This window comes from Podarcis filfolensis (assembly GCF_964270895.1).
Source record: "Podarcis filfolensis genome assembly, chromosome: 2".
Taxonomy (NCBI): Eukaryota; Metazoa; Chordata; class Lepidosauria; order Squamata; family Lacertidae; genus Podarcis; species Podarcis filfolensis.
The window spans coordinates 15,285,329-15,313,094 of record NC_139605.1 but is presented as its reverse complement, the minus strand read 5'-3'; the positions used below and the strand labels follow the sequence as shown (position 1 = coordinate 15,313,094).

The 27,766-nt window shown below is 45.5% G+C and overlaps 1 protein-coding gene and 2 long non-coding RNA genes across 4 annotated transcripts in view; 1 reads left to right on the top strand and 2 right to left on the bottom strand.

Annotated features, from left to right (window-relative positions):
* LOC310757507 overlaps positions 1 to 22,064 on the bottom strand; it is a 72,275-nt gene extending 50,211 nt beyond the window's left edge. The window contains exon 1 of the long non-coding RNA XR_014545278.1: positions 21,416 to 22,064. This is a non-coding gene — a long non-coding RNA (uncharacterized lncRNA). The remainder of the gene's footprint in view (positions 1 to 21,415) is intronic.
* LOC310757211 (C-type lectin domain family 2 member H-like) overlaps positions 1 to 27,766 on the top strand; it is a 63,950-nt gene that overhangs the window by 31,533 nt on the left and 4,651 nt on the right. Inside the window, exons 1-4 of one of the 2 annotated variants that reach the window (XM_083602477.1) lie at positions 20,162 to 20,329; positions 22,568 to 23,098; positions 26,385 to 26,504; positions 27,497 to 27,687. In XM_083602477.1, coding sequence (XP_083458603.1) covers positions 22,948 to 23,098; positions 26,385 to 26,504; positions 27,497 to 27,687 — 462 coding nt within the window. In that variant the 5' untranslated portion in view covers positions 20,162 to 20,329; positions 22,568 to 22,947. Of the gene's footprint in view, positions 1 to 20,161; positions 20,330 to 22,567; positions 23,099 to 26,384; positions 26,505 to 27,496; positions 27,688 to 27,766 lie in introns of those variants that run through there. The other variant, XM_083602478.1, reaches the window with a different exon arrangement.
* On the bottom strand, positions 868 to 20,090 carry LOC310757375. Its single transcript, XR_014545121.1, has 3 exons — positions 19,815 to 20,090; positions 2,158 to 4,755; positions 868 to 1,009 (listed from the first exon to the last, which is right to left on the bottom strand). It is a non-coding gene; the product is annotated as an uncharacterized lncRNA (long non-coding RNA).

The following is a 27,766-nucleotide window of genomic DNA, read 5'->3' as shown; positions in this document are numbered from 1 at the left end:
ACCATAATTCAAAAGCATCAATTCTTCGGCAATGGCAAATTAAAGAACCTCATTTTTAATCTTTGGTTCTAGGGACTGAATAACAGGTTGTGATCTCTTTTTCCTCTTCACAGCCAATTTGACTCTGGATCCAAGCACAGCTCATCCCCAGCTCTACGTATCAGAAAACCTGAAGAGTGTGAAATGGAGATACATGAAACAAAGTGTGAACAGTAGTCCTCTGAGATATGACTTGTTGGACAGCGTCCTAAGCCAGCAGGGCATTGACTCAGCTTCACGATCTGTCCTTCCAGTGAGCACTCAGGGCTGATTTCCTTCAGAATGGATACGTTTGATCTTCTTGCAGTCCATGGGACTCTCCAGCACCATAATTCAAAAGCATCAATTCTTCGGCGATCAGCCTTCTTTATGGTCCAGCTCTCACTTCCATACATCACTACTGGGAAAACCATGGCTTGAACTACACAGACCTTTGTTGGTAAGGTGATGTCTCTGCTTTTAATGATCCTGTCTAGGTTTGCCATTGCCTTTCTCCCAAGGAGCAGTCGTCTTTTAATTTTGTGGCTGCTGTCACCATCTGCAGTGATCATGGAGCCCAAGAAAGTAAAATCTCTCACTGCCTCCATTTCTTCCCCTTCTGTTTGCCAGAAGGTGATGGGACCAGTGGCCATGATCTTAGTTTTTTTGATGTTGAGCTTCAGACCATATTTTGCGCTCTCCTCTTTCACCCTCATTAAGAGGTTCTTTAATTCCTCCTCACTTTCTGCCATCAAGGTGGTATTGTTATAATGAGGCTATTATTGGACTGTAATTGAAAACTAATAAAATTTATTATAAAAAACATTCATTCTGTTCTGCTTCTTGAAGGCTTTGCCAGCATCAGAAACTGCAGAAACTGGCTGCTGGATTAATCCCAAAAGGAGGCAAAAAGAATAATTATGCAAGATAGAATGAGCCTCATAGAAAGTGGAGAGAAAGAAGTTTTTCTCCCTCTCTCATAACACCAGAACTCTCTAAAGTTAAGAATTTGTCAAGAATGTATAACTTGCTGTTGAAAGGGAATACTCAAGATGAAACGGTGAAATCTGCTATGATTAAATGGGCACAAGATGTTGGACATAATATTATGATGGCTGACTGGGAACAGTTATGGACCACTGGTATGAAATTTACGGCATGCAATGCCTTAAAAGAGAATTTAATGAAAATGATCTATAGGTGGTACATAACACCAGTCAAGCTTGCAAAAATTTACCATTTGCCTGATAATAAATGCTGGAAATGTAAGGAGACAGAAGGTACTTTCTTTCACCTTTGGTGGACATGCCCAAAGATTAAGGCATTCTGGGAGATGATCTATAATGAAATGAAAAAGGTATTTCAATATACCTTTCTGAAGAAACCAGAGGCCTTGCTTCTGGGCATGGTTGGCCAATTGGTGCCAAAGAAAGACAGAACATTTTTTATGTATGCCACAACAGCAGCAAGAATACTTATTGCAAAGTATTGGAAGACGCAAGATCTACCCACCAGGGAAGAATGGCAGATGAAACTGATGGACTACATGGAAATGGCGGAAATGACTGGCAGAATCCGATACCAGGGAGAAGAGTCGATGGAAGAAGATTGGAAAAAAATTAAAAGTATATTTAAAAAAACATTGTAAAATTAATGAATGTTAGAAAGATGCTGGAATGAACTTACATGGTCTTAGCAGAAAGGTTATAAAGAATTAAGTTAAAATGGATTGTTAATGGGTTAAAGTGTAAAATTTAAGGTTAAATTGCGTTAAGATAAATTATGGAACAAAATCTGAGAAAGAGGGAAAGGACTTGCTGAAACAATTATGAATTAAGAATACAAAAAAGGGAGGTGCGAGGAAGTCATGGAAACAAGTAAATGAAAGATAAAGATATGAAAATACTGGATGTTAGTGTTTTTAAATGTTATTGTTTAGCTGTATTGTTTTTGGGTTTTCTCTTTTTTTCTTTTTCTTTTCCCCCCTCTTTTTTCCTTCTTTTTAGTATTGTATTTTCCTTTATTTTTGAAATATTGTAATCTTTTTTATTATTATTGTCTGTTCTTCTTTTTTTGTAATTGTTAAACTTTAATAAATATCTTTTTAAAAAAAACATAACACCAGAACTCCACGGAAACATCCATGGAAGCTGAACATTGGAAAATTCAGGAGGAAACAAAGTTCGTCTTCATCCAGCGCATGGTTAAACTATGACGCTCTTTCGCCCAGGAGGCAGTGATGATTCCCCACTTGGATGACTTCAAAAGAGGGCGAGAAAGGTTCGTGGGGGAGAGGGCTATTGAGAGCTACTAGCCATGAGGTCTGTGCTTTGCCTCCTTCTGAGTTTCTGGAAACTGCAGACGGGCAGAGCACTCTTGTGAGTTTTCCTCAGGCATCTGGGTGGCCCCTGTGAGAACTGGGTGCTGGACTGCATATGCCCTTGGCCTGATCCAGCCAGGATTTTCTGATGTTCTTATATTCTTATGAAGATCAGTTTAATCAACAGTCCTCATGCTGAGCCAGAGGGCAAGGCAGCACAAAGAAAAATGAAAGGAGAGGCAGGGAAGGAAATCCCACCCCTTCTAGTTCTGGCTTGCCCTGTTGGCTTCAAAACAACTACTGCAATAACAGTTCCAGGAAATCAGTTCCAGTTCCAGAAATCCAGGAAATTTAGTAGCAGCTGCTGCCAACGAGCCTGTATACGGAAATTTGGCGCCAGCTAAAAACAGTTGGTTAGGAAGGTTATGTAATTATCATCTGCTTTATTGTTTTAACTTTTATATGTTTTAAATGAGGGCTGTCCGCGCCCCCCCCCCCCCGTTTTGATTGTTTTATCTTTTTGTAAACTGCTCTCAGGGTTTTTCTTTTTATAATCAAGCAGTGTTTCAGCCCCTCCGTGATTTGCTTCCACACTTTTGGGACATTGGAGGACCTGGTCCCGACCCCCTAAAAATATTTAGGGGGCCCAAAAGGATTTGGCTCCCAGGAGCAGCCCTCATGCCAAGCCAGAGGGGAAGGTGAGACAAAGAAAAAAGAAGGAAAGGGGATGAGCGAAATTCCACCCCTTTTGTTCTGGCTTGCCCTGTTGGCTTCAAACAAACTAACAGCAGTTCCAGAATAAACATTTGGCTTGCTGCAAGCAGGGCCGGATTTAGGTTTGATGAGCCCCTAAGCTACTGAAGGTAATGGGGCATTAGACATATATGCCATAAGGCATAAGGCATATATGCCATAAGCAGGGCCGGATTTGGGTTTGATGAGGCCCTAAGCTACTAAAGGTAATGGGGCCTTTTATATGTCCAGCGATCCTTTGTCAGCAACAAATGGTTGCTGTTTTTTGTGTTGAATATATGCTATATGGCAATTTATAGACAATAGGTATCCAAAGCCATTTGGACATAACAAAATATGTATTTTATCAAAGTACATCCAGTTTTCCCCCCTTTAAATTTTTTGGGGGCCCCCAAGAGAGTGGAGCCCTAAGCTGTAGCCCTAACCCTGCAGTGAGTGCTGCCCAGCATTTTGTCACTCCCCTCAGGGGTGACACCCGGGGCGCCCTGCACCCACCACCGGCTGGAAATTAGGCTGTACAAAACTGCTAAGAGTTTTGAAGAGACCAAGGACTCGGCTACATTAGTCAAAACAATGTTTTGAATGCGTTATAATCATGCAACGCCAGAGAGCAGAAAGGATTTCTATGCGATTTTTACATAGCGGTTTTGTTTTTGTTTTTTTGGAGACAAGGCAATTAAGAATAGACGTTAGAGATGTTTATAAAATTACAGTCTTTGTGCCAAGTTTGAACGATAAGCATTAATAATTGTATTATAAATTGGTACTGTTATAATGAGGCTATTATTGGAATGTAATTGAAGTGAGAGCTGGACCATAAAGAAGGCTGATCGTCGAAGAATTGATGCTTTTGAATTATGGTGCTGGAGGAGACTCTTGAGAGTCCCATGGACTGCAAGAAGATCAAACCTATCCATTCTGAAGGAAATCAGCCCTGAGTGCTCACTGGAAGGACAGATCGTGAAGCTGAGGCTCCAATACTTTGGCCACCTCATGAGAAGAGAAGACTCCCTAGAAAAGACCCTGATGCTGGGAAAGATGGAGGGCACAAGGAGAAGGGGACGACAGAGGACGAGATGGTTGGACAGTGTTCTCGAAGCTACCAGCATGAGTCTGACCAAACTGCGGGAGGCAGTGGAAGACAGGAGTGCCTGGCGTGCTCTGGTCCATGGGGTCACGAAGAGTCGGACATGACTAAACGACTAAACAACAACAACAAAACTGAAAACTAATAAAAATTTATAATTAAAAATAATAATCACATTATAGATTCAAAAATACATGATGCGTTCATAAGGCTGCCGAGAAACTAGTCCTACTTATCGTAATCAGTTATAAGACTGGTTTCTCAGTATTACTAGATGGTATCATTATCACACAATGATGAGAATCAGGAGAGGAGTTAATGTCAGGAGGGGTGTGTAATATTTTCCCTTCATTATCTCTCCCAGCAACATGGGGGTGGAGGAGGCTTAGTTGAGTATTTATTCTCTCCTGTGTCTACATATGAAGCATTACCAAACAGAGTAAAAGCTGCTTTATGTTCACATGATGTTAGCGTTGACAAGACTACCCACCTCAAAATTAAACAGATATCTGGGAACAAAGAGATCAAAACTAACATTGATGTACTCCAGGTGGTGCGCATAATCTGGTCAGCCCAGCTGAAAAGAGAAGGATGAAAATAGAAGCATGATTTCAGAACCTGTTCATGCAATGATGCGTGATTTCCTTCCTGGGCTTGGATTGCAGGTGTTGAGAAACCTATGTTAGGGTTCCCATCTTCTGAGCTGCAAAAAGCTGTATTTGGGGCAGTGGCGTAGCGTGGGTTGTCAGCACCCGGGGCAAGGCAAGTAATTTGCACCCCCTAACCCGTGGATTTGTGCCCCCTAACCCGTGGATTTGCGCCCCCTAACCCTAACCCCCAGATGTTGCGCCCGATGCGGCCGGCCCCCCCTGCACCCCCCACGCTACACCACTGATTTGGGGCACCCCCACCACCACCATCCCACATCTCTGTCGCCCGCCCCCTCCCTGCCCCACCTAACCTACCTTTCTCCAGTCGTCCTCCTTCACACCCCTCTGGGAGTGTCGGGAGAAGCGGTACAGCATGGCCTCCACTTGGCAGAATCAGTGCAGGCCAGGTGATTTGGTGGCTCGGTGGCTTGGTGCTGGCGGCGGTGTGGCGGCACTGGTGGTGTTGGTGTTGCAGACCCTGCTGTGGCACTTTCAGGCGGTGTGTGAAGGGGGTGGAGAGTGGCAGGCCCTGAAGAGCGCTTGCCCTCTCCCTCTCTTCAGTGGCATGTGCGTGCCCCTGAAAAAAACAAAACAAAACCCATATATATATATATATATATATATATATATATATATATATGGTATATCCCTAAACCCAGACATTTCATGTAGAATGCAAAGATCCGCCCAGATGGGCAGGTTGCCCCCCCAAAAGAAGACATGTCCAGGAAATCCCGGACACAGGGCAACACTAACCTATGTCTGAAAATAATAATAAATAATAATAACTTATTATTTATACCCCGCCCATCTGGCTGGGTTTCCCCAGCCACTCTGGGCGGCTCCCAACAGAATACTAAAAACACAATATAAGATCAAACACTAAAAACATCCCTAAATAGGGCTGCCTTCAGAAGTCTTCTAAAAGTCTTCTTAAAGTTCATTTCCTTGACATCTGATGGGAGTGCGTTAGACAGGGCGGGCGCCACTAAGACAGGATCTTGTCTTATGGAAAGAAAAGCCATCTTTGAATGGAGAAAGGAAGCAGAGCAGGAAGAAGAGGAGCCTACCCTTAGGCAGAGTGGTAGGAGGTCCATCTTGAACCCCTAGGAGAGCTGGGATTTGGTGTTTTCCAGAACCAGGTGGTTCCTGGATAAATTAATTAAATTTGTTTTTTTTTTAATAAGATATTTATTAAAGTTTTAAAAGGTACAAAAAGAAAAAGCAAAAAGCATCATTTTAAACAAAAAAACAATACCACACATCTCAATAGGTAAAGAAAAAAGGATAAAATACAAAAGAAAAAAAGAAAAAGAAAAGAGAAAAAGCAGAAAATTAAAATCCATTAAACAAAAAAGAAAAAACAAAGAAAAATACAGCAAATCTTCCCATTACTTATCTTTCATTTTATATTTCCCTGACCTCCTCACACCTCCCTTTTTTGTATTCTAGGTCGATTATCCATTTCAGCAAATCCTTTCCCTCTTTTCAAATTTTTGTCCTGTAATTTATCTTGATATTAATATAGCTTTACTTTCCCTCCTTTCACCAATTAACAGTCTGTTTTTTCCTAAATCTTTGTAATATTTCTGCTAAAATCACATAAATTCATTCCAACATCATTCTAACATTCATTAATTTTACAATGTTTCTGTAAATAGTCTTTAAATTTCTTCCAATCTTCCTCCACCGACTCTTCTCCCTGGTCTCGGATTCTGCCAGTCATTTCCGCCAGTTCCATATAGTCCATCACCTTCATCTGCCATTCTTCCTGGGTGGGTAGATCTTGTGTCTTCCAGTACTTTGCAATAAGTATTCTTGCTGCTGTTGTAGCATACATAAAGAAAGTTCTGTCCTTCTTTAGCACCAATTGGCCGACCATGCCCAGGAGAAAGGCCTCTGGTTTCTTCAGAAAGGTATATTTAAATACCTTTTTCATTTCATTATAGATCATCTCCCAGAAGGTCTTAATCCTTGGGCATGTCCACCAAAGGTGAAAGAACGTACCTTCGGTCTCTTTACATTTCCAACATTTATTATCGGGCAAATGATAGATTTTTGCAAGCTTGACTGGTGTCATGTACCACCTGTATATCATTTTCATTATATTCTCTCTTAAGGCATTACATGCCGTGAACTTCATACCTGTGGTCCTTAACTGTTCCCAGTCAGCCATCATAATATTATGTCCAACATCTTGTGCCCATTTAATCATAGCTCTGGGGAGTCAAGAGAACACCTAGAACATTGTGCATGAGGGAGGGGAGGGGAGATATTTCCATCTGGGGAGGGGGAATTCCATCTGAAAATGTTTGTGCTGATGGAATGATCAGCTTGACACATACCCAATTCTACCCACTGTGTTTCACCTTTTATAATAATAATAATAATAATAATAATAATAATAATAATAATAATAATTTTTTATTTATACCCCGCCCTCCCCAGCCAAGGCCGGGCTCAGAGCGGCTTACAAGCAATAATAAAAACAGGTTGAATGATTACAACTTAAAAACAAAATTAAAATACAACATTAAATATTGAAACATTAAAATATTAAAATGTAGCCTCATCGCAGGAGGAGAAGGAAAGGAAAAAAGAGAGGGAGGGAGGGAATCAAATTGGCTCCAAGCCAAAGGCTAGGCGGAACAACTCTGTCTTACAGGCCCTGCGGAAAGAAATCAGATCAACTTTTCAGGGCAGTGCTGAGCTGGAAGAACTACTCAGGTGCTACTCAAGCAAAAATACTGCTAAGTATTCTTGTGAGTGTCTTGGAGAGTTTCCTATACGGAAAAACCATAGTGTTTTGTACTGACTTAAAGTGTACCTTGGGTTAAAAGCTTGATGTTTACTGGTAATATTTATATTTGCTAAGATTAATGAGATCAAAACAGCTTTTTCAGGCTCCTGACCAAGGTTGAACTTTAAGTTGTTTGTTCCATGTTGGGGCAGAGGTCAAGGGCCTCACGCAGCAGAATGAGCAGAAGCAAAAGTGATATGACAGTGCAGTGGTACCTCTGGTTACAAACGCTTCAGGTTACAAACGCTTCAGGTTACAGACTCCGCTAACCCAGAAATAGTACCTCGGGTTAAGAACTTTACCTCAGGATGAGAACAGAAATTGTGCCGCGGCGGCATGGCAGCAGCAGGAGGCCCCATTAGCTAAAGTGTTACCTCAGGTTAAGAACAGTTTCAGGTTAAGAACAGACCTCCAGAACAAATTAAGTTCTTAACCCAAGGTACCACTGTAGTTAGTACACATTGCCATTTAAGAGTTCGTGTCCCTTTAAGACCTTCAAGTTCAAAGGCAAAAATCTCCTTATTGCACCACTGCACGGAGCATGTCAATGTTTAACTTTTACTGTCTTCCGTGTTCTCATAATGTTCAACCTTATCAGCTCACCTTCAGACTGAGGGAAATAGAGGAATGATTGTTGTAGGGTCAGTTTTCTTTGTCCCCTTCCTCCAATCTGGTGTGGCTTTTCTGATTGATTGCTGCTCAGATACTGTTCCAGAGAACATTGTCCATTTTCCTCCACTCATCATAGTACAGCATAGTCTAGCTTAAAGAACAGTTTGATGTGCATAGAGGAGAGCCAGTTTCCAACGGGGGTGCAGGGACCTATAGGAGAGAAAACAGCAGCTGCCTCACCAAAGTGTTCCATCACCCAGCCCTTGAAAGAACCTTGCTCTGTGCAGGTGCAAATGGGTGGGGAGGGGAGGGCAGAGAAATGGCAGACAATTGTTCTTCACTAGCCTCCATTGTCCTCTTTTGATTTATGTGTAAAAGTAAATACGGTATATCATTAATATTACACTCATGATGTGAGAGTGGTGTGACTAGTTTCTCTCAGCTGAAAAGATTCCCAGGTTTCGGTTGGGGCTGCAGACCAGTGAAGTGCTTCCAAATGGGGGTGATCAGCTGCAGATACATACATTTTTTATGTCGCTCACATACATTTTCTCTCTCTATAGGTATACCAATGTTTTCCATCCACACCAGTGGGTGGTTCAGGGTGAAATATTATCATACTGTGGACTCTTTCCGTCAACAACTATGTTTGCATGGTATTTGCATAGTAGTTTCCCAATTAGATATTGTTGTGAGTTTAGCTGGGGATGGGGGGGGCCTGCATGCCTGAGACCCTTCCTAGATCCAGCAAGGGCTGATATCTAAAGGAGATTCAATTGCTGGAATAGCCAGCCAGCTTCTTGGCAATGGTCCTATAAGTATGGGTCATTAAGGTAGCAAAGGTAGTGGCCCTGTGCCAGACAGCAAATGGGTACCCCACCTCTCTCAACTATTAGAAAGGCAAAGGCCAGAGTGGTGTGAGAGAATTAGAAACCAAAAGCAGGAAGTAGGCTGGGCAGCTAAGAGAAAGAGATATACATTGAAGTGTAGGTAGATTCCACGAGGCAAGACACAGTGATAACAGCAATAATAATAATAATAAATTTTATTTATACCCCACCCTCCCCAGCCAAGGCCAGGCTCAGGGCGGCTAACAAGCAATAATAAAAACAAGTTAAATGAATACAACTTAAAAACAAGATTAAAATACAACATTGAAACATTGAAACATTAAAAGCCTCATCACAGGAGAAAGGAAAAAAGAAAGGGGGGGAATCAAAATGACTCCAAGCCAAAGGCCAGGCAGAACAACTCTGTCTTACAGGCCCTGTGGAAAGAAATCAGATCCTGCAGGGCCCTGGTCTCATGAGACAGAGCGTTCCACCAGGCCGGAGCCAGTGTTGAAAAAGCCCTGGCTCTGGTTGAGGCTAATCTAACTTCCTTGGGGCTCTGGACCTCTAAGGTGTTGCTATTTCTGGACCTTAAGGTCCTCTGTGGGGCATACCAGGAGAGGCGGTCCTGTAGGTACGAGGGTCCTAGGCCATGAAGGGCTTTAAAGGTAAAAATCAGCACCTTAAATCTGACCCTGTACTCCACCGGGAGCCAGTGCAGATGGAAAAGCACTGAGTGAATATGCTCCCATGGCAGAGACCCCGTGAGGAGCCTCGCTGCAGCATTCTGCACCCACTGGAGTTTCTGGGACAGCTTCAAGGGCAGCCCCGCGTAGAACGACTTACAGTAGTCAAGCCTGGAGGTGACTGTCGCATGGATCACTGTGGCCAGGTCGGGGCGGGAAAGGTAAGGGACCAACTGCTTGATGCGGCAAAGGTGGAAAAATGTCGCCTTGGCTGTTGCTGTAACCTGCGCCTCCATGGAAAGGGAGGCGTCAAGGATTACACCCAAACTCTTAACGGAAGGCACTGGCACTAATTGGGCCTCCGCAAGAGAAGGGAGTTGGTCCCTCATCCCCATGCCATCCCAACCCAGCCATAGGACCTCTGTCTTCGAAGGATTTAGTTTCAATCGGCTCCCATGAAACCATCCAGCCACAGCTTCCAAGCATCTGGTCAGTGTGTCCAGGGCCGAGTCGGTGTGGCCATCCATCAACAGATAGAGCTGAGTGTCATCAGCATATTGGTGACAGCCCAGTCCAAAGCTCCGGACAATCTGGGCAAGGGGGCGCATAAAGATGTTAAAAAGCATTGGGGAGAGGATTGCACCCTGCGGCACTCCACACACCAAGGAGTGGCGCAACAACATCTCCCTCCCTAGCACCACCCTCTGTCCCCGACCAGAGATAAAAGAGCACAGCCATTTACGGGCTATGCCCTACATCCCCACTTCAGCGAGGCGGTGGTCCAGAAGATCATGATTGACCATGTCAAAGGCTGCTGACAAATCTAAAAGGATCAGCAGTCCTGACCCGCCTCGATCCAGTTGTCGACGGAGATCATCTGTTAGGGCAACCAGAGCCGTCTCGATCCCAAAACCAGGACGGAACCCGGACTGAAATGGATCTAAAGCCAATGTTTCCTCCACAAATCTACCAAGCTGTTCAGCCACCGCTCTCTCAATTACCTTACCCAGATATGGAAGATTTGAAACTGGGCGGTAATTGGATCTGTGGTTTAAACTACAGAGCCTAGGACTTGCCGATCAAAAGGTCGGCGATTCAAATCCCCACAATGGGGTGAGCTCCCGTTGCTCGGTCCCTGCTCCTGCCAACCTAGCAGTTCGAAAGCACGTCAAAGTGCAAGTAGATAAATAGGTACCGCTCTAGTAGGAAGGTAAACGGTGTTTCTGTGCGCTGATCTGGTTCGCCAGAAGCGGCTTAGTCATGCTGGCCACATGACCCGAAAGCTGCACGCCGGCTCCTTCGGCCAATAAAGCGAGATGAGCGCTGCAACCCCAGAGTCAGCCACGACTGGACCTAATGGTCAGGGGTCCCTTTAGCTTTACCTTTAAAGGATCTAGTGAAGTTTTCTTTAAGAACAGACACACCACTGCTTCTTTCAGTGTCACATCTAGACAAGCCCTAATCACCCAAGACGGGCACGGATCGAGGAGGCAGGTGGTGGGCCTAACAGCTTGGAGGAATCTATCCACATCAGCAGGGAATATCTGATCGAAATGGTCCAACACTGGACCCGAAGACAGTCAAGGGGCCTCCAGTTAAGTCACTGTATCTAAATTGGCAGGGAGGATACGGCGGAGCAACAGGACTTTCTCCGCAAAAAAGCTCGCGAATGCCTCACAGCTGTGGGTCAAATTTGTGCTTAAATTTGGTTGTCCTCCTAAGGACGTTATCGACCTAATTATTCTAAAAAGTTGTGCCAGGCGAGAGCTAGCGGATGCAATGGAAGCTGCGAAGTAAGATTTCTTAGCAGCTTTCATAGCCATCTCATAGGCTTTCATAAGTGTTCTATAAGATGTTCTTGAAGCTCCATCACGAGTCCATCGCCATACTCACTCTAGCCGTCTGAGATCCCGCTTCATTTTGCGGAGCTCCTCAGTAAACCAGGGAGCCCGGTTTCTGCGGGGCCGCAGAGGGCGCTTAGGTGCGATCTCATCGATGGCTGCCAGGAGCTGGGTATTCCAGCCCTCAACAAGCTCAGTCAATGAGTCGCCAGGGGGAGCAAGGTCCCGCAAGGCTTGACGGAATCTATCAGGGTCCATCAGCCTCTGCGAGCGAGCCCAAACTGGCTTGCCACCTAAGCAGGGGGGAGCATGATCACATCTATGCCAGCACCAAAGATCAAATCCAGCGTGTGACCTGCTTGATGAGTGGGGCCCAAAACAAACTGGGAGAGCCCTAGTGTTGCCATGGAAGTCACTAGGTCCAGAGCCTGTGAGGAGGGGGTGGCATCGGCATGGACACTGAAGTCTCCCAAAACCAGTAGGCTTGGGAACTCCAAGGCCCAGCCCGCTGCCACCTCCAGCAGGTCTGACAGGGTGGCTGCTGGTGCGCTGGGTGGTCGGTACACCAGCCAGACAGCCAAGCTCTCCTTGGTGCCCCACACAAGAACAACACAATCAATGCCGGAGATCGCCAGTGCTGGCAGAGCTCTGAAAGAGCAATCCTCCCAGATTAACAACGCTCCTCCTCCCCCCCCCCCGACCCACAGTCCGCGATTGATGGAGGACAGAGAAACCTGAAGGTGTTATCTCATGTAGGGAGACTACTTTGCCTTCCCATACCCAGGTCTCCGTCACGCAAGCCAGGTCAACCCCCTGCGAGACAAAAAAGTCACGCATGGTGGCGGTTTTGTTGCCTATGGACCTGGCATTGCACAGCACCAATGACGGAGGTGGGTAATCCCTGCTCGCCCTACCCTCGTCCCTTGGGATGGGGCGTAGATTGGAAGGGGTTCGAGCATCACTGCACCTCAAAACTCTTCGTCGATAGTGATATCTAGCCCCACCGCCATTCCAGTGGAAATCCCAGACTCCATACTAGTCTCCCCAATAGAGGGGTAGCATCCCCTCACTAACAAGTCATCCCTAGGCCAGGACTCCTGGGTCAAAATGATATGGGGAAGAGGTGAAGGTTTGATAGGGTAAGTACCCCTAGAAGATAAAACCCAACCAGCCGCACCCCAAGCGGGGAGGGCGGTCTCACAGTGTTTTGTTAACTGTCAATCCCCCTCTCCCTCCTGGATTGATTGGTGGACTGTTGGTTCCATCTGTGGCTGTGGGAGTATTAATGAGGCATGTGCTATAAAATATGGATCACTGGTCAACAAAGAGCCAGCTTCGAATTCGGAAGATCTGTCCATCCTGTCTCACCAGTAGAGAAGGTTGATTGTTCTGATAAATTTTTGGAACATTAGGGATAGGTCCAGATGTAGATTGGGTGCTGGATTTCTCCAGATTGTCAGCAACATAGAGTTCTTTAGATGTTGTTGCCATAGAAATGTCGGAGGAAGAACCTTTATTGAACTACACCACTGGGAAACAGGGTCAAAGCAACTGCTTATATACATTCCTGAAAAGCCTGGGCCACTCCCACTCCCAACGTGACTGGCTGTCTAAACTTCCAAGCTGCAAATCACAACTCAGAGTTCAAGGGCCAATGGCAGAGGCCCAAATCCTGAAATGTTCTGTGATTGGACATCATGTATCAAATCAGAACACAGGAGCTCAGAATCTTTATTCCAGACTCAAGCTCAGGCAAACACAGGCCACTGAACATACAATATGCCTGATTTCTGCTGGGATCCAAGGCTGTGGCTATGGAAGAAGCCGGTCCTTCTTGGGGTGTTAACAATGGGAACCCCTCCATCGTTGGCTCAGGTTGTATATATCTGTGTAAATAAATGAGATATCCAAAAGACACCAGAGTCTCCACTGTTCCTCATTCGGAAGAAACCGATGTCTGGGTAGACGCCTGGACCCCTTTGGAATCTCATTCCACTCAGAGATTGGGGCAGCCTGCAACAATATTGAAATGTTTAAACAGAAATTCAGAGTTTTCTGTAACAAAAGTACGTGTGTGTGTGTGTGTTCTGTAGGTGGGGGGGTTGTTGTGTTGGATGTTTGCTTGCTTGATTTTTGTTTTGTTTTTGAACCTGTTTCATTTTCATATTCTGGGAAAGAACTGTTCCTTCCCAGAACGAATACTTGGCTTGTTGCAAGTATTTCCCAGCATTGGTACCTGCCCTGAGCCAAATTTCCTGGATTCAGATATCTCTACCTTTGGCAGTGTAGATCCCAAGATGAGAAGCAGAGGTGCCAGCTTGCGAGGGCCATGACGTCACACCAGTGGCGTAGCGTGGGGGGTGCAGGGGGGGCCGGCCGCACTGGGCGCAACATCTGGGGGTTAGGGTTAGAGGGCACAAATCCACGGGTTAGGGGGCGCAAATTACTTGCCTTGCCCCGGGTGCTGACAACCCACGCTACGCCACTGCGTCACACACACAGTGTCCCAGCATCGCATGCATGACGTTAGGACATCGTGAGGGGGGGGAGTTGAACGAAGCAGCTGCAAGGTGTCAATGGCCAGTGGCTCCTCCTGCCGCTATCATTGCTGGGAGGCTGCTTTGACCCTCCTTCCCCTCCATGGCAGAAAGAGGAAGAGAAGGAGAGCCAGCCAGAGAGCAAAAAGAAATTCTTTGCGATTTTTACATAGCGTCAGCAGATGAGGAAGCCGCTCAGGCGCCTGGGGTGGCGCGCCCGGAAGCAGGGCAATCCACCCATAGGGGCAGGGCAAGGGCGGGGTGATCTGCCCATAAGTGTGGGGCGAGGGTGGGTTGGGCCGCTATAGGGGCAGGGTGAGGGCGGGGCAAGCTGCCCATAGGGGTGGGGCAAGGGCAGGGTGAGCTGCTATAGGGGCAGGGTGAGGATGGGGTGAGCTGCCCATAGGGGTGGGGTGAGGAGTGGGGTGAGCTGTCATTGGGGCCGGGTTAAGGGCGGGGCAAGCTGCTCTAGGGGCAGGGTGAAGGTGGGGTGAGCTGCCCATAGGGGCGAGGTGAGCCGCTATAGGGGCATGGTGAGGGTGGGGTGAGCCGCTATAGGGGCAGGGTGAGGGTGGGGTGAGCTGCTCATAGGGGTGGGGTGAGGGTGGGGTGAGCTGCTATAGGGGCAGGGTGAGGGTGGGGTGAGGGTGGGGTGAGCCGCTATAGGGGCATGGTGAGGGTGGGGTGAGCTGCTCATAGGGGCAGGGTGAGGGTGGGGTGAGGGTGCGGTGAGCCACTATAGGGGCAGGGTGAGGGTGGGGTGAGCTGCTCATAGGGGCAGGGTGAGGGTAGGGTGAGCTGCCCATAGGGGCAGGGTGAGGGTGGGGTGAGCTGCCCATAGGGGCGAGGTGAGCCGCTATAGGGGCAGGGTGAGAGTGGGCTGAGCTGCCCATAGGGCCGGGGTGGGCCACTATAGTGGTGGGGTGAGCCGCTATAGGGGCGGGGTGAGGGTGGGGTGAGTTGCCCATAGGGGCAGGGAGAGGGCGGGGTGAGTCTGCCTGTCTCCTCCCACTCAGCCTCCCCTACAGCTGTGGGAGAGGCAGCGGGCAGACCGTTTGGGGCAGTGTGGAGCCTGCGGGTGCCCAAGCCATCGTGTCACTACAGGCCCCTTGGTGAGTGCCGCCCGGCATTTTGTCACCCGGGTTGACACCCGGGGTGACCCACACCCACCGCACCCCTCTTTCTCTGCCCCTGTATAGCATTTATTTCTTTTGGAGAAAAGGCAAGTATGAATAGACATAAGAGATTTTTAAAAAATATATCAGTCTTTGTGCCAAGTCAAAAGGACCAATGAAAGAAGAGGCGAGGAGGACAATTCCACCCTTTTTAGTTCTGGCTTGCCCTGCTGGCTTCAATCAATCAATCAATCAAATCCATTTATTGTGAGGACCATGCCTGTGCACAAACATCAACACTACAATAGTTAAAAATATTAAAATTCATTACATAGTATGCCAACAAAACCTTCTTCCCACAGAATAGAAAAGGAGGGAAAACAAGCAACGAGTTAAACAGACGATGAAGGGGTCTTTACATTGTCGTCCATAAATCTTTCCCTGGCTTTCATGGCCTTCATCACAAAAACCGCTACCACATGGGTAATGCGTGGGTTTGCATCAACTAACAAAAATTTTACTCTATCTTCAGGACTGGTTATAGAATTGGGTATAATTTGCAGCAATGCGTCTCTAAAGCCCGAGTAAATGGGGCAATAGAGGAGGTAATGTGTGAGATCCTCTTTAATTTTCATAAGGTAAGGACATAAACGGTGTTCTACTGGGGTTTTTGTGTATCTACCGGTCAAATAAGCAGTTGGCAATGTTTGGAACCGTTCCATAGTAAAAGCTCTCCGAAGGGTGGGATCAGTGATCTCCGCCAAGTAGTTGGCACAGATTTTGACTGCTTTTACTCGAGGGAACCAGTAGGAAAACCCAGAGTTTTTTATCTTGGTGGAGTCCAAAAAGGCGTCTTTTTCAAAGATCCATTCCCGAACTTTATCAGGGCTCCACAATTTGAGAGTATTAAACTCAGGTAGGTTGTATCTAGATAAAATGTCTAGTAGATTTTTATGCCAAGTGGTATTATTTTGTAATGATACAAAGGCTTGTTTAGCCAATAAGGTGTTCGGGGCATCTATGAGGTTGGTGAAAAAACGCAGGAATCTTAAGTGGGCCCTGGCAGACACAGAGGGTAATCCTACTTCCACTCTTAGGAAAGCTGCCGGAGTGCTCTGAGGGAGGCCTAGAATTCTTCTGAGATAAAAATTTTGGAAGATTTCAAGCCGTTCTAACAGCTTCTGATTCCATCCCCAGAGTTCTACTCCGTATAACATCTGGGGAATCACTTTTCCAACAAAAGTTTTTAGTGCCGGGGTCACCAGTTGCCCTCCCCTCGAATAAAAAAAGCTGAGCAGAGCACCAATTGTCCTACGTGCTAGAAGGGCTACAGTCTTGAAGTGGGCAAGCTGGCTTCAATCAACTAACAGACATTACTGGAATTGGTTTTAGTTGCAGCTGCTGGAAAGGGGTCTGAATAAAGAAGTTTGGTGCCAGCTAAAAACATTATTGTGTAGCTAAGTCTGCCAGTTGCTTTGAAAATTGAGTAAATTATAATCTGCTTTAGTATTTTAACTTTTTATGTTTTAAATTAGGGTTGTTTATTCCCCTTGATTTTATTGTTTTATCTTTTTGTAAACCGCTCTGAGGGTTTTTCAGTCAAGCAGTGTATGAATTATATGTTTCCCTGGTTGGAGGAGGCAAAAACAGGGACTCTCCTGTACATGAGTAGGTTAGGTTTGTTACTTAAAAAAAAAAAAATCTTACTGCATTCTGCTACTTAGCCATTTTTTATGAAGCAGTATTTTGGACACCTATACACTTGCCATCTTTTGTGAGACCTTGCAGTGGCTCCCTCCAAAATATCAAGATCTTTCATTACTTTTTAAATCTCATTGCCTTTTACATTCATCCCTCAAGAGCAGAGGTAGGCAACCTAAGGCCCGGGGGCCGGATCCAGCCCAATTGCCTTCTCAATCCGGACCGTGGACGTTCCAGGAATCAGCGTGTTTTTACATTAGTAGAATGTGTCCTTTTATTTAATATGCATCTCTGGGTTATTTGTGGGGCATAGGAATTCGTTCATCCCCCCCCCCCGTATAGTCCAGCCCCCCACATGGTCTGAGGGATGGTGGACCGGCCCACAGCTGGAAAAGGTTGCTGACCCCTGATCAAGAGGCTCCATAGGATTATAGAAACCAATGCTCTTTTTACCTTTCCTGCGGCAGCGTGGCGGCAGCGGGAAGGGCTTCGGGAGGTGCGTGAAGCGGGTGGAGAGTGGCAGGCCCTGAAGAGCGCTTGAAGAGCGCTCTCCCACTCTTCAGTGGCATGTGCGTGCCCCTCAAAAGAACCCATATATATATATATATATATATATATATATATATATATATATGGTATATCCCTAAACCTGGACATTTTGTGTAGAATGCAAAAATCCCATTAGCTAAAGTGGTACCTCAGGTTAAGAACAGTTTCAGGTTAAGAACAGACCTCCAGAATGAATTAAGTTCTTAACCCGAGGTACCACTGTAGGCATTTTCTTTCCACATGCCCCCTATGCCCCCGCCCACTCCAAATCAGCTCTGGGGTGTCAAGAGAAGACTAGAACATTGTGCATGGGGGAGGAGAGGGGAGATATTTCCATCTGGGGAGGGGGAATTCCATCTGAAAATGTTTATGCTGATGGAATGATCACCTTGACACATACCCAATTCTACCCACTGTGTTTCACCTTTTCAGGTGCTGAGCCGGAATAACTATAGGTACTACTCAAGCAAAAATGCTGCTGAGTAAGTATGCTCATGAGGTATGCGGGTGGTGCTGTGGTCTAAACCACTGAGCCTAGGGCTTGCTGATCAGAAGGTCGGTGGTTCGAATCCCCGCGACGGGGTGAGCTCCCGTTGCTCGGTCCCTGCTCCTGCCAACCTAGCAGTTCGAAAGCACGTCAAAGTACAAGTAGATACAGTGGTGCCCTGCAAGACGAATGCCTCGCAAGACAGAAAACCCGCTAGATGAAAGGGATTTCCGTTTTGGAGGTGCTTCGCAAAACGAATTTCCTATGGGCTTGCTTCGCAAGACGAAAATGTATTGCGAGTTCCTGCGGGGTTTTTTTCCTCCCCCCCCCCTTTTTCCCAAGCCGCTAAGCCGCTTATCAGCTGATCCGCTAAGCCGCTTATCAGCTGATCCGCTAAGCCGCTAAGCCGCTAATGGGCTTGCTTCGCAAGACGAAAAGCAAGACGAAGAGACTCGCGGAATGGATTCTTTTCGTCTTGCGAGGCACCACTGTACTGGTAAATAGGTACCGCTCCAGCAGGAAGGTAAACGGCGTTTCCGTGTGTGCTCTGGTTCGCCAGAAGTGGCTTAGTCATGCTGGCCATATGACCCGGAAAAACTGTCTGCGGACAAACGTCGGCTCCCTTGGCCATTAAAGTGAGATGAGCGCCTCAACCCCAGAGTTGTTCGCGACTGGGGGTCCTTTACCTTTTAAATATGCTTATGAGCAGTGCTTTGTTTCTAAAAAAAAATGTTCAAGGGTACTCTCACTTCTTACTCATATTGAAATACTGCCCCTCAATGAGGGCCAAACTTAGATTCACAAAATGTTTAGGGGTATGCGTACCCCTGCGTCCCCTCAGGAAAAAAAGCACTGCTTATGAGTGTCCTGGAGAGTTTCCTGCATGGAAAACCCAAGCACTTTTGTACTGACTTAAACTGTATTTTGGGTTGAAAGCTTAATGTTTACTTGTTAAATATTTGCTAAGATTAACGAGTTCGAAACAGCGTTTTCAGGCTCCTGGCTAAGTTGATCTTTAGGCTGTTTGTTCCACGTTGAGGCAGAAGTCAAGGATCCCACTCAGCAGAATGAGCAGAAACAGAAGTGATGAGATCGTAGTTAAAACAAAATAAAAAAATTCCTTCCAGTGGCACCTTAGAGACCAACTACGTTTGTTATTGGTCTGAGCTTCCGTGCGCATGCACACTTCTCCAGATAGTAGTTAGTACACAATGCCTTTAAGGGCAGGTGTCCCGTTAAGACCTTCAAGTCCAAAGGCAATAATCTCCTAATTGCACCACTGTTCGACCTTTTACAGCCTTCCGTGTTCTTGTTAATGTTCAGTCTTATCAGCTCACCTGCAGATTGCGAGGGAAATAGATGGCTGATTGCTTTAATATTTTTACTTTTGTATGTTTTAAATTAGGGTTGTGTTTTTCACCCCAATTTTATTTTTTTATCTTTTTGTAAATCGCTCTGAGGTTTTTCACAATCAATTGTACGAATTATATGATTCCCAGGTTGGGGAAGGCAGAGACTCTCCTGTGCATGAGTAGGTTAGGTTTGTCACTTTCAAAAAATAATAATGAATTCTTACTGCTTTGTGCTACTTAACCATTTTTTATGGAGCAGATTTTGGGCACCTAAACGCTTGCCATCTTTTGTGAGACCTTGCACTGGCTGCCTCCAAAACATTAAGATCTTTCATTATTTTTAAAATCTCATTATCTTTTGCATTCCTCCCTCAAGAGGCTACATAAAATTATAGAAACCAATGCTCTTTTCAGCTTTCCGCAGGCATTTTCCTGCCACTATAACACTTTAAATTTTCTTTTATTATAATACCTGCCTTGCTTCAAGCAAGCTTGTCATTTGTTAGTCTCAGAACTCAGCAATCGCCAAGTTGCCAACTGGCACCGGGACTTCAGCAGCTGTTTCTCCTTCTGCACATTGAGGGTGATCACATTCCCCACAGGGAGGTTCTGCCCTTTGTTTGTGGGGTTGATTTTAAATCATACACTTTGTGGCCAAGAATGTCTTCAGCCTCTAACAGGGTTGCACTGTTCTCTGAAGCAGAGGAGAAGACCTTGGGAACTGAAACCATCTCTAGATTCAGGCTGGGGGGGTGAGATTAAAGGCTGGGTGGGGCTGGAGTCAGAAACTGTTGACTTTCAAAAGAACAGAAACTGTTGACTAGGATATCCGGAGAGAACGAGGAGGCGGGAGAGGGGGAGGAAGAGGAGATGAATAGCAGGAACCAGTCGTTTTGAAAACAGTTTCTATTTTGCTTCTTGTGGGCTTGGTAGGCAGCAGATACTTGTTCCTACACTGCAGAACCTGGCGCTAGATTGATTCTGCCAGAAGGTAAAAAGAATTCTATAATATATTGGAGGAGGGAGAAATATTGGGAGGGGGAGGAAAGGGAGATGGAGAGATGGGGAGGGAGACTGGGGAAAGGAGAAGGAGAGGAGGAAGGGGGAGAGGGTTTGGGGCTGAAGAAAAAACATTTCTAAAATAATATAAGCAGTGCTCTATTTCTAAAAAAATATTTAGGGGTTCTCTCTCATTTTGACTCAAGAAAAGCACCAATTTATAGTTGAAATCAGGGAAAATAAATACAGTAACAGAACAGGACAGAGAAGACTTGTTCCAAAAGGTGGCTTTTTGTTTTTATTTTTTAAGGAAACCCAGAGGGAAAGCACAAATCCTCAGACCAAAATTTGTGGTTCTGCCAAAATAGAAAAAATTCTACGATGTATGGGGGGGAAGAGATGGGGAGGGGGAGGAAAGGGAGAGGGTGAGATGGGGAGAGGGAGATTGGGGAAAGGAGGAGGGGAGGAGGAAGAGTTGTCGGCTGAAGAAAAAACGTTTCTACAATAATATAAGGATGGCTTTGTTTGATTGGGGAGACTCCTAGAATCCCTTTGGGGGTCGTGAGGGAGGAGAGGGGGAGAATGTTCCCTTGGTCAAGGAGAAATCTTTGTGCTGACAGAACGTTCTCTTGGCACTGCTAGGAACACAACCCAAAGTTCTCACCCGCTCATTCAATATAGTGGGGAATAAAAAAATGGCTGTATTGTTGTTCAGGCTTCAGAGAAAAGTGGAAGAAATTTGCAGAAATATGAGCCTCTCTGGATTAAGCCTGCCAAATTTTAGGCAGATCCGTTTGGAGGTTTTTGTGCCGGACACCTTTATTAAAGTGGGTCAGACCTCACTATTAAGTTGTGGGTGGACATAGCAGACAACACAGAGATTTCTCCAAGTGGTTCTTTATAAGTAAGCTGGAACTGAACTGAACTAACAGCTCAGCCGGCCTGCTTTTATAGGCAGCCAGCTGTCAACATTGTAACAACAACACCCCAGGGTTTACTGCCTTAATTAACTGACATGTACCTGAGTGAAAACTATAAACACAATGCCCCCTGGTGGCCAGGGTGAGAATTTCAATACATAGCACTCACCTGGAGCACTGTGTCCATTTCTGGGCACCACCATTTAAGGAGGATGTTGACAAACTGGAACGTGTGAAGAGGAGAGGAGAGTGAGGTTTCCTCATAAGGCTTGGAAACCAAGCTTTATGAGGAGGAGGAGCTGGCTATATTTAGCCTGGGAAAGAGGAGACTGAGGGGAGATAGGATAGCCATCTTCAAATATCTCAGGAGCTGCCCTCTCTTTTTCTCAATGCCAGGCCAGTGGGGTGGTCCTATATTTGCATAGTAGCTTCCCAATTAGATATTGTTGTAAGTTTAGCAGAGGAGATGGGGGGGGCGGGCTAGGCTGCATGCCTGAGACCCTGCTAATTCCTAGATCCAGCAAGGGCTAAAATCTTGGTAATGGCCCCTTAAGTATGGGTGAGGAGCCTGACGGAGTCAAGCTAGGAAGGAGATGGAAGACAGGCTCTGACAGGCTGCAGGAGGAAGCAGACCCAGCCCCCACCCCTTTCCTACCAAGATCATGGTTTACTGAGACAGTTAGAACAAGCACAAACTGTTTCCAAGAAGGGGGCATAGATGCTAGGCAACCAGATAGGCAGAGGATTGACAGCTCTTCTCTGGAAAGCGTAGAATTTCCTGACCCTCAATCCCAAAGAGCTGAAATGGTGAGATTGCAAAGGAAGTGGAAAAGGGGAAAACAGGTTTTCCTGTTGTGACTACAGTGATGACTCAAAGTAACTAACTGTGTCCATTTCTGGACACCGCAGTTTAAGGAGGATGTTGACAGACTGGAACGTGTGCAGAGGAGAGCGACATTTCCTCATAAGGCTTATGAGGAGGAGGAGCTGGGTAGGAGGAGACTGGGGGGAAATATAATACAATAGCCATCTTCAACTATCTCAAGGGCTCCTTCCATTCACTTTTCTCAATGCTTTCACAATGCTTTCATTTCATCAAGTAGATGTAGAAATATTACTGTAATCATTTAGACTAAAAAGAAGCAATAGTTCATATATGAATTTTCCAGCTCTGTAAATTAGTATACGTAAGACTACCTTTAGGACTACCTTGGGGGGGGGGATATACTAGTATGGAAGCAAAACTGCACCTTTTAAAGACTTCAAGAAGAGATTATTTATTTCTCCGCTCTGTAATTTTGTCTCCGCAGAGGAATCTTGGGACGTTGATGCTATGGCAAAAACTGATGATGTGATGAATTTTTTTCTGGCAAAAGCACAGAACTGATGCTTCAGACTCTGAAGAGGCTTTCGTTTCATTAGGAATAAAAGGAGTCACGAAGACAAAACAGGGAAGTGGAAAACATATTGGGAAGTACAGCTTGGCTGGACAAAGTATCCGATTAAAGCACACAATTAAGTGGTATTTAAAAAGGGTGTTTTCTCACCACATCATGTAGCCAAACTGTGCTTGAATCTGCAATCCAGTGATCCGCTTTGAACATATCTCAAGAAATTGCAAAACTCTGTGTAACTAGAGCTGAGGAGCATTTACTGTGAGATCTGTGGATCCTCCTGGGAGAAAGAAAAGATGGGTTTCTCTGAAATTGAAAAGACAGAGCAAAGGCTCCACATGAATCCAGATGCAGCAGAGAATGGGGAATGGCCTAGAATCATAATTGATGGAAGCACCAAACAAGCAAAAGAAGTCTTCTCTCCGAAACCAGGCCATTTTCTATATGGTAAGTGAGTTCTGATGAGAAAGGCATGAGTTTGTCAGAAAAGTTATGGATTTTCTGCTGGGATGAGAGCTGCAGAATGCAGGCCAACTAATCAAATTCATGGAGACGCTAATTTATTCAGGCAATTAAAAACCATTGGAAAAGGATGGGTACATAGACACTTGTGTGAAAATCGAGGAAGGCTTCTCCGACTCTTCTTAGTTCCTCTCTCAGGTGGAACTATCCTTCCTCACGCAGGCATGCATAAGGAGAAGGGGGTGAGGCTGCCCTTGAGGAGAGAGATTCTTGGCTGCTCTTCCTGTTCCCCTTCCATGTACACCAAGAATGGAGAGCTTGTCTCTCGCCAGATGTTGCTGGATTCCAACTCCCTCCCATCACTCCCTGCCAGCATGGCCAGTGTAGACCAAAAACATCTGGAATATCACAAGGTCCCCATTCCTGCTGCACACAGACCTGGAGAGTCACTGATAAGCGAAGAGACCAGGAATCTGCAAGTGCAGGCGCATGGTCCACAGCATTTACTAGCACAGCGGCACTTTAATGCTTTTGTTGATGTTGTTATATGATGCCCATCTGATTGGGTTGAATGGTATACATTACAGTAGACCATACTGACATTTATATTTCAGTGGGTGATTTATAATTTTTTAATAAATAAATAAATAAAATTCTCAGCAAATCGAGAAGCAAACGATACTATCCGAATCCCCTGGCAGAGAACCCCTGCTCAACTGACTTCACAACTTTGCGTTATGCAACACTATTTCGAACGTATCTTTCAAAACATATTGCTTCCTCTTTCTTCCAGGAACCCAATCTGACCAACCAAGTGTTGGCATGTTTACATGCCATTAACTGAAAAAAAATTATCTGCTGAAAGCAGACACTCAGAGCTGCATATTGCTAACGAACCACTTTGCTGGCTAGTCCTTACATTTGGACCTGGTTTTCTTTAACTGTCAGTTATGCCATCTTCAGCATATAATTAATATAGCAACCTTAGTACATCTGCTAATCCTGGTCCGTGAACTACGAACTGCTAGTTTGACTTATTTGGGTGAGGCAAGCTTGAAAATTCACTATCCTGTATTGAATGAATAAAGCTTCTTCTAGCATAGGAAAATGTTGTTTGGTTTAACAATTCATTTTAATGCATTTTGTTTTGCACATTAATGGATCTACCTGTGATGTGTTGGAACCAACCCTATGTTATACAGAAATGTGCAAGGGCTTAAACTGTATGCCCTTAATGGTTTGTTTTACAATCAAGATTAAAATGGTTTCAGGTTATTCGCTTGAGGTTGCTGCACTAGCCTGAGATGCGTGAACAAAATATCCCATTCTGTTTCTACATAGGACAGAGATCTCCTGTCACTTCCATGCTGCCAGCAACAAAAACTTTCAACTACTGTTTTGATGGCAATTCAGATGCTCTAAAAGGGATGGGTAACTTGTGACCTTCGAGATGTTGTTGGACTACTATTCCCATTACCTGTGACCACTGGCAATGATGGCTGGGGCTGATGGGAGTCCAGCAACATCTGGGGGGCTGCAGGTTACTCACCCCTGCTCCAAAGCCCTGTGTATACAGTTATAATATAGTAGTATATGACACTGCAACTCCCTTGACTGACACTGTTTTCTGGTTACAATCTTGGCAGCCAGGGGATTTAACAAGGCTGCCACTATTAGGCAAGCATAACTTCTGGAAGTCCACCTTAGCAGGACAGATGTTACAACAGCTGCATTGCCAGGAGGTAGGCTACTTACTAGTTCTGGATGGGATTACAAGGCCTCTAAAAGAGCAAGTGCTCAGCTTATAGAAACTGTTAAATTTCAAATTTCCCTGCTTGCACATGCGTACATACATTGGCTAACCGTTAATGATTCACACAACGGGTTGTGCTGCCCTCTGTCTTCCAGCATTATCCGTGTGGCATTTGGCATGTATCACATTCCATCATAGCTGTCAACTTTTCCCTTTTCTTGTGAGGAATCCTATTTGGAATAAGGGAATTTCCCTTTTAAAAGGGAAACGTTGACAGCTATGCATTCCATTCAGTTATTGCAGTCCCTTCAACTTTTGCTCTTAAAAAGAAACTGGATTACTACAGTGCTCTATGTGGGGCTGCCCTCCAGCCTAGCTGTGAAGCTCCAGATTTTGCAGAATGCCTAGACCTCTGATGGAGGCAGATGGTTGACAGTACGTGGCATCTCTGTTAAAATGTTTGCAGCGGATGCACATACATTGCTAAGCCAGGTTCAAGGTCTACATCAGGCATAGGCAAACTTGGCCCTCCAGCTGTTTCGGGACCACAATCCCCATCATCCCTGACCACTGGTCCTGTTAGCTAGGGATGATGGGAGTTGTAGTCCCAAAACAGCTGGAGGGCCGAGTTTGCCTATGCCTGGTCTACATATACAAAGACCAGAAGAACTTTGGTCCAGGATACCTTAAGGGCCACCAGAGCCCTTATATCCCAGCTTCATCATTAAGATCATCCATAGGAGCACATCTGGTTGTCTCCATGTCTCAGAAGCCCAAATGACCTCAGGTAGAAGTTGGGCATTTAGCGCCACCAGTTCGGGCTGTGAAAGGCTCTTCCAGCAGAGGTACATCAGGCATCTTCACTTTTGACTTCTAAGCATCTCTTGAAGACCTTTTCTTATGCCAGCAAGCCTATACAGCTGTTTAAAATGTTGATCTCCCAGTTATTTTCATGATTTATATATTTATTTTACTATTTCTTCTGGTGATTTTTGTTTTATTGTAAAAATATTATTGTGCAGCACCTTGATAGTTTAGGAGATGGTGGCATGTAAATATTTTTTAATAAAATAATAACTGGTGACTCACCAGCCATGCACCAAGGCCTACCAGTTGGCTGACTTTGTGGTGGGAGGCACCAAGCCTATGAGCTTCATGATGCCACAGGTGAACTTGGTTCATCTCATACTCTTCCAACATCCCGCTGACCAAAATTGGGACATTTCTTTTTTGGTCCCCAGCTGACCTGCACCAGAGCACTGGACCAAAAAATGGGACATTATTGGATCCAATCAGAAGTCAGGATTGGTTTCTGTAATTCCAGGATGTCCCACATAAATCAGGACTGTTGAGTGCTATGACATCTTGGTGTGATGCAAACTCACACCTGCAGTGCAGATGGACTACCCAAGCCTGGGTAGATTTGGAGCCCCCCCAGTTATTTTGAAGTTTCTAGAAGGACTTGTCCGGCATCTTGCTGAAACCAAGGAAACATTAACACTTTATTTCCCTCTGCAGGTTTGTGCAAAAATGGAAAAGAGAAACTTCCTTTTAGACTACAAATTGCGAGCTTGGTGCTTAATGTCATTCTGATCATTTCCATCAGCATCAGCATCAGCATCAGCATTGCTTTATCAAGTAAGTGAAGAGCCATTTTGCTGTAACTTCTGCCAGGTTGTCAACAGACCACCTGCTCTCACAGATCTCCTCTCCTCAGCAGCTAGAATAGCTTTATTGGCATTCATTTGAGGTAGCCTGGAAGCAGCTGCAGATGGAGGCCCACATTCAGGCAAGGTAGACTTCGTGTACTGTAATAGCAGACCAATATGCACACACAATATGCACACAATTTCAAGTGATTTTAATTGTACAATACAATTCTAATCAAAGGCCTTTCTCAGGGAGAGTCAACTAGACCCTGGCTGTGTATTTCATGGCTAGTCAATTGAAATTGACTATCTATGGCCCACCTAGCAGTTCGAAAGCACCCTTAAGTGCAAGTAGATAAATAGGTACCGCTTTATAGCGGGAAGGTAAACGGCGTTTCCGTGTGCTGCGCTGGTGCTGGCTCGCCAGAGCAGCTTCATCACACTGGCCACGTGACCCGGAAGTGTCTCCGGACAGCGCTGGCCCCTCAGCCTCTTAAGTGAGATGGGCGCACAACCCTAGATTCGGACACGACTGGCCCGTACGGGCAGGGGTACCTTCACCTTCACCTTCATCTATGGTTGAGCCACAAGAGAAGCTGCTCTATGTCCTGCAACCTCCTGAGTTTGTGGGCAGAGATGGGCACTGGGCTGTCTGCCCTCCCTCCTACCCTAATTCCCCCACCCTTATCCAGCCCCACCTGGAGATGATGGGGGTTGATCAGAGACCTGCACACAGTTTTTGTGTGTGGTGTATTTGCAATTATGTTGTTATACTGTATTTTTATGCGATTGTCCTTATGATGCTTGAGATGTGTTCCCATTTACTTTGTTGCAAGCTGCTTTGAGCATAATTCCTTTTGTGGAAAGGCAGCACACAGATAAAATGTTGATGAGTGGAGTACATTGCCTGACCTTTATTTTGGGTAGGACTATTTATAAGCTATAGATAGTGATCTGTCTCACTTTCTGATATCCTTCTAGGGAGATGTTGTGAAGTATTGCCACCTGCCCTACCTTCTTCCACTCCAACTAAATGCTGTCCAGACGGCTGGATTGGCTACCAAAGGAAATGTTACTATTTTTCAGAGAGTGAAGGAAACTGGACTTATAGCCAGAATTACTGTGCCTCTTTCAATGCTTCTTTGGTCATGATTGACTCCCCAGAAGAGATGGTGAGTGGAAAGATACAGAGCAGCTCCAAATGGAGTTGATTCTCCACTTGGATGAGGGTTGAAAATGTATTGACACTTC